The following is a 7,227-nucleotide window of genomic DNA, read 5'->3' on the forward strand; positions in this document are numbered from 1 at the left end:
TTTTTTTTTTTTTTTTTTTTTTTTTTTTTTCAGGAGAGCTAAAACATTCGGGTTGACTTATCTGAGGTTATGTCACATATCCAGATGTGGTATTGCAAAAATCTTCCTTTTTATATGCTTAGCTGCTGCTGACTGTTGCACAACCCATAAAGCAGAGACTTTGTTTGAAACCTTTCAACTGTTTACATGTAGATGCACACCAGTGAGCGTGTGGGGAAGACAGGTCCTGAAGGAATTGTTTGTGTAACTGATGGCAGGAAGGAAGAACATCTACTGTTACTTTAACCTGCCATCAACGTTAGAGGTTACAGATGAAGCCATATCAACAGAATCACCTGATGCCTAGTTAGTATATTTATTCCTCTTAATAAGTGAGAGGAACATTCACTTTTGAATATCCTGTGGTATATTTTGCTACAAATATTTACCTCTATTTTAAGAATTAGCAATAACTGTAAAAATGTTTTCAATTCAAACACACATGCAGCTATTATTTTGTCCCAAAGCCAGTGAGTGCTTGAGTATATACAGTGGGAGTTATCATTGCCAGGACGTTTGTTATTCATGCTGTGAAATCACAAGGTAAAACCAACTCATCTCTTCAGGTTAACTATGGTGCTGTGGCTTTAATTAATCAGCAAACCTATTCAGTGTTTAGAGCGAGCAGAAGAAAGAGGAAGAACTGGAAGGCGGTTGTTTATTTATTTTTTATAAGCAAAAAGCAGTGGACTGCACCTATTTAATTGTATGCCTTTCTAGGGGGACAGTCATTTCTGCATTTGTGTATGGGAGGTTAAAAGGGGTGAAAGTCTTTGGGGTTATATTTCCTTTGAGGGAGCAAATAAAACTTGCACTGTCTCCCTGTTTGTGTAATGATCATACGGAGCTGCTTTATTTCATTTAATGCTAAAACGTCTGCTATTTCTTGTAATAATTTACATGTGCTGCAGCGGATTTTCACACTTCTTGAAGATTAATGTGTCACACGTTCAGGCTGTCTGTTGAGGTGTGGCGAGGGGGTCAAGACTCAGGACACACACGCCAGTTTTTAACTTCCTCTTTCTGACTGCAGTGTAGTCAACGTGAAAAGTGCCTCAGATGTACTCAGACACTGTGAGTAAGCCGACAAAGCCTTGGTACGACGAGATAAGATGGTGGTGCATGAGGTGTGACTAAGCTTGTAGCATTCATGCATACAGTGTGTCAAAGTCACTTCTTGTTCGTAGTGTGTGTGTGTGTGTGTGTGTGTGTGTGTGTGTGTGTGTGTGTGTGTGTGTGTGTGTGTGTGTGTGTTTATCACCAAAGATATGCATATGTGGCATGCCAACTGTCACCCTACTCTTGCATAGTTCCTTACCTGTTATTTCTGTGTGAAAAAATAGAAAAAAAAAACTGTTTACTTTCATTCAATGTCTGCACACCTTTTTATGTTAAGCAGTATTTTAATTTTTTACTGGCACAGATGCAACATTTGTATTATCTTTTTATATATATTTTTTGCATGTTTGTGGATATTTGTAATAAAATTGTACATATTTTTACACCATTTTGCATTTTATTGATTTTTGATTGAGTTTTCTAATGTTCTTATTTATAACCTCATGATACAGAGTTTGTGAGACTGAAAATAAAGGCCTTACAAGTTTAACAACATGCTGGACAAAGACTTAATTATAAACAGTTGAAGGTAATTTTGTTTTAGAGGCTATTAAATATGTAGAATTATTGAGTTATGTAACATCAGGAGGGGCTTTAAAGTGTACTCTTAAATATATCACTCTAAAGTCATCAAATGCCATGGCTTCTTGGATTTAAACAGTAAACAGAAACATCCGCCAACAAACAACACTTCTGAGGCTCGGCTGTGGCCTAGGCCACTCAGTTTCCCATCACAGTAAACACTTCCCATCACCACACTTGATCTGCAGACTGCTTTGTTACACTAACTTTTTTTTTGTGGCTCTGTATTTGCATGATGATTCATCAGAGGTGGCTGCGCTGTGCCTGTGGCTGGGGCATTCAGGGGTTGAGCAGCTCTGCTGATATTTGATATGCTCAGCTTTAGGTTAATGATAGGTTGAGTAAACCATCAGCTAACCGTAACACTAATAAAACCATGTCGGGTGACGTAGGTAAGATAGTTTTGCTTCAGCCCATCATTTAGTCAACTGTAGCATCAACAACCGTTGATGTTATGACATTTGTCCCGGACTTGACCATGAGTAAGGTGACATTTAATGGAGAGCTGCCTTGACTTAGTCAGACAGCAGCATCAGTATCACTTGCAACACGCTGCGAGTCTCATCCATGAGCAACAGGTTGTCAGACCGGGTGCTGAGCATTTTTAAGTTTCGATTCCCAGTAATAACAGAGTAGCAGAGAAAACAGGCCTTAGAATGAACACAACTGCGGATGTATGTCACTGCTGGGTAGAGAAACTGTTCCTCCACCAGGTTAAGGCAATTGTATTCGGCACATGAATTTCCCCTAGGGGATAAATAAAGTATCTATCTATCTATCTATCTATCTATCTATCTATCTATCTATCTATCTATCTATCTATTATCTTGCTGAAATGTCTTTTCATTCATTCCACCTTTGTTTATACAGGTGTGGTCCAAATCCTAGATAAGTTTGGAAAATGGACCACCGAGCACATGAAGATGATGCTGCCTATAAGGCCAGCTATAGCAGTTTAGTCTACACAGATACAAGTAGATGTAATGTATCTGCTCTTTGCTTGGGTGAGAGAAGGAGTTAAATGTAGCTTAGATGTACGTTTGATCGGGGCAACAGAGTGGCATCACCTGTCATGTGGCCCAGTAGATTTATGACTCCAGAGTCTGATACCCACGACAGAGCCTAAAGACAAGTCAAAACACTCACTTAACATGAATACTGGGCTTCCATAGGAATACTTACCTGACTTCTGGCACATTTTTCTGACCTAAATGGTTGTTTAAGTCGAAAGACTTGTTGGGGTATTGATAAGTGTCGTGGGTGCCCTGAGTGCACAGGACATTAAAGGCAAAGACAAAAACCCAAGAGCTAGACAACCATAAAACTTCCAAGAATGCAAATAAAAGGTAAGGATGAAAGGAGAGAGAGAGGATGTAAAGAGCAGCATCAAACAGGATGTGATCGAAATCCAACTTAAATTTACAGATCTACAGCTCACTCGGATTTAAACATTACAGATACAGGAACAGCTAATGGTGGACTAAATGTTTTAAATCTGCCATTGAAATCAGGTGATTCAGCTTTAATTTCCTGCTGAAATTTATTCTTTGAGCAAGATATTGATCAAGTGTAATTCTCCACAGACAAACTTCTCTCCTCTCCTCTCTTCTCTTCTCTTTGCTCAATTGTTCACAACTAAACAAAAGACAAAAGCTGTGATGTCCAGAAACACAAAGGGCAGATTTAAGCCATATTATGTCCTAACGACTGTGTTTCTTTCTCCAAGAATAAATCATACAGATTTGTTAAATTACACTTTCAAAAGAGGTTCATTTAAGCGTGGATTATAAAAATTGAATTAGTTTTGAAAGTTACTTGGATGAAAAACATTTCACAACCTTCTCATTCTTTTATTTCCACAAATTTCAATACTGAAAAACATTTTTGTGTCAGTGTTGCAGCAAACAATATAACTACCTACAGATGCAAAGAGGTTTTGAGCTAATGTTGGGCTATTTTTCTCATCAGTCCATGCATCAAAAATCTGTCGTTGGGAGCAAATTTATCAATCTCGTCTGCAGCAGGGATATACAGCGGCACATTTGTATATTTTGTATTGTTTTAAATTTATCAATTTAAAAACAATCAGTACGAAGTCAAATGAAGGTCAAAGAAAGAGAGAAAAAGAAAAAGAAGAAAGCGGAAAAAAGCAGCACAAAAACACAAAGTAATTGGGTTTGACTTTCACTGCCAACACACTGCTGATTAGGAGGGTGGAGTGTTTGATTGTGTCTCTTACAGACTGATTCTAATTTTAGGGAGTGATTATCACCACCACACCGAAGTGAAATAAAACATCACAGGGCTACAGTCTACAGAAGGTTTACTACGCTGCCTTTTTACTGATGGAATATCCCTTGAGCTTCAGAATTTGTAGAATGAACAAAACAAATACTGTAAAACTACTTTGAGAAATATTGATTGAATTTAGGTTTTCAGGCTGTGATATTTGTTTCACATAATGTAATGAATAGAATCATTATATCTGATATGAGGAGGTTCTGGGACATTCAGCTGTCAAAAGACAAGAGAGAAAGTACAAAATGACGGATGTATAAAGTAGATAACTGTGATGACTATGCGCACACACGCATTCGGATCAAATAAACAAGCGCAGTTTGTCTATTTAAGTAGAAAATATTTCTGTGTCAACGACCTTGGACAAGCACACAATGATCAAAAGTTCAGATGACTCTCCATCAATCAGCTACACATCATTCTGGCCCCTCCTCGCACACTCACATGACTTGAAATAATACGAGCATAAAAATGAATAAATACATCTAATAAAACTTTGCAAATTCTGTGAGCCCCCCCGCACCGTGCCTCTTTTCTGCTCTTTTTTGTCTTTTGCCAAACCCACAGTCAATATAAAATTACCAAAGCCACAGAGTGAGAGAGTGACAGAGTGAGAAGGTTCTGGGGAAAATCCACATTTTTTAAACATATGCATTTCCAGTTCCTCTTTTGTTCTGTTATTAAAAGCAGCATTTGCACCAATCACAGGGGATGCCTCCACCCGCTGAGTCTCCACGGCCCACATACCTCCACACACTTATATTATCTCTCACGCAACCCATCGCTCGGTACAGACAACCTGACACACATCCTGATCAAATACAACAGAATAGATCAAATCAGTTTGTTCACTTTTTTTTTCTTTTTTTCTTTTTTTTTTTTATTGCAGGAAAGTTAACAATCACGTCCAAGTCATGTTTTAACATCACACTGCTCATTTCAAAGCAAATGTATCAAGTTTGAATTTATCTAATATATAATGTTTAGGTTACATACTGTATGCAAAGTGCTACAAGTTGACACACACACTATATCACATATTTACAACTTCATTTTTTTTTTTTAATTTAATCTGAGAAGTTTGCGCTAATAAAAATAGAAGACAGGTCCCGATTTGTACAGTAAAGGAAACTCTGAAGGTCCACACACAACTAAAGTTCTATTTGGTACTAAGGAACATTTGCTGCCCGGTTGGCACATTCATCCCATCACTGAAATTATGCCTTTATCTTTGAAGATAATTCTCTCAAATGAACCTGAGAATTCTTCATCTGAACACTGTATAACTTCAATGGAGATGTGAGCACATTTACATGCCCAGCTCGCTTCCTGCTTGTTTGCATTATTTACAGTGTACCTACACTGACACCGCAGGTTGGTTCTGTCCATCCTTCCTGCATGAGGTGCTGGTGCATGTGTTTTCACAGTGAGATGGTTCTGCTAAGTCTTGTTTCAGTGCTATGCTCAGACACACCCTTCCTCACACTCCTTGATAAATAACTGATTAAGACAAAGCTATCTGAACAGGCTGGAGGAGATCTATCACTTTTATGGCTTTTTATTTATCCTGATCAAGTGACAAGGAGGCGTCTGTTCGAGCAGTAAAAGAACACCGGGGCTGGGCTCCACATTTGCAGTCAAAGGCACAAGTATTGCAGCTAAAATTGGCTTTTTTTTACTATTATTGTTTTAACATGGCTTTATATGGAGGCCAGATGTCATGATTAGCAGCTTTCTGTCCTGGTTCTTTTTACCCCATAATTATCTTTTGATGTGAAATCCATTTTACACCATATGAGTCAACAGGCAAAGAGGACAAATGCTGCACTACTTGTGCTTTCTTCTGATCTGCAGGAGCCTTTTGAACCCCCCCCCCCACCCCACCCACCCTGTCCGAAAAGATCAAGAGGCGCCTCTCGTTCCAAATATGTGGTCAAATTCGCTGAGGATGAGCTCCACCGCCTGGTTCTGGTAAACCATATTCACCGCCATGTTGCCATTGTCCCGCTCCGGGCGCATCAGGGTCGGCCCAAACACAATGCCGATGTTCTGTGTGGTCATTCTGTTGGTATCTGAATGTGCTAAAACTCTACAAGGAATGACAGAGAGAGACATACAGTTTTAAATAACATCTCAAATATCAGCAAACTAATGAAAAATGAAAATAACAACAATTTTAGCCAGATAGCTCTAGGGATGCCAATGTCAGTCAGTCCACCACTTTGATCCAGATTAAAATATCTCAGCAACTCAGATGGATTGCCATGAAATTATGCACAGACATTAATTGATCTTCAGGGGGTGAATCTTAATGACTTTGGTGATCCCCTGACACTTCCTCAAGAGCCACGAACAAGTTGACTAATTTCAAAAGCAATTTGATGACTTGCCATACAATTTGGTTTATGCCCACACACCAACAAAACTAATGGTATCGCATCAGAATCAGCTTTACTTTGTGTTAAGTGCTAATGTTAGCATGCTAACGCACAATACCAAGGCGGTGAACATGGTAAACATAATACCGGCTTAATATTATCATGTTAGCATTGTGATGTTAGCATTTAGCTCAAAGTGCAGCCTCACAGAGCTCCTAGCATGGCTGTAGACGCTCAGTTCACCTTTGGGATTGCAGATGACTGTTAACTGGCCATACAGCTTCATTCCTGTGGTCAGCATGTGACATCTTTATAATCCTTACAAACTCAGGACAGTAACTAAAAGAAGCAGCATTTGTACATCTGCCATCAACATCCTGTTTTTGCGTGCATGTTCATGCCTGTGTTTCTGCATTTTACAAAGTAGGTACATGCACATAAGTGTCCACTGCCTGTATCCACCTACTGTATGTTGGTGTCTTTGAGAGTGTGTGTGTGTGTGTGTGTGTGTGTATGTGATCTGGGGGGACTCAGGAATGGGTTAAAGCCACAGCATGAGGCATTCTTCTAAAAATGCCATTCCCACCAAGCCACAGAAGCAGCCAGCAATTGCTCAAAACTTCCACATTAAAAAGAGAGGAGGAAAAGAGAGAGAGAGGGGAGGGAAGAGAGAAAAAAAAAAGGAACAAGCGAAGGAGAGGGCGAAGAGAGAGAAAAGAGAGAGGTTCCAGTGGTGGCGGCGGTGGTGTTGGTATGCCTTCCAGCAGACGAACCACAAGGCTCCCATGGGACCTTTGAGGCAAGGAGGAAA

At 39.4% G+C, this 7,227-nt stretch overlaps 1 protein-coding gene across 7 annotated transcripts in view; it reads right to left on the minus strand.

The window, feature by feature from the left end:
- Positions 1-3,575: 3,575 nt before the first annotated feature.
- arhgap9 (Rho GTPase activating protein 9) overlaps positions 3,576-7,227 on the minus strand; it is a 41,748-nt gene continuing 38,096 nt past the window's right edge. For all 7 annotated transcript variants that reach the window (XM_023412870.2, XM_023412872.2, XM_087175756.1 and 4 more), the window contains one exon: positions 3,576-6,127. In XM_023412870.2, the coding sequence (XP_023268638.1) occupies positions 5,941-6,127 (187 nt within the window). In that variant the 3' untranslated portion in view covers positions 3,576-5,940. The remainder of the gene's footprint in view (positions 6,128-7,227) is intronic.

Source organism: Seriola lalandi, unplaced genomic scaffold (assembly GCF_002814215.2).
Source record: "Seriola lalandi dorsalis isolate HSWRI2012SDOR001 ecotype SW California unplaced genomic scaffold, Sedor1 jcf7180002054488, whole genome shotgun sequence".
Lineage (NCBI taxonomy): Eukaryota > Metazoa > Chordata > Actinopteri > Carangiformes > Carangidae > Seriola > Seriola lalandi.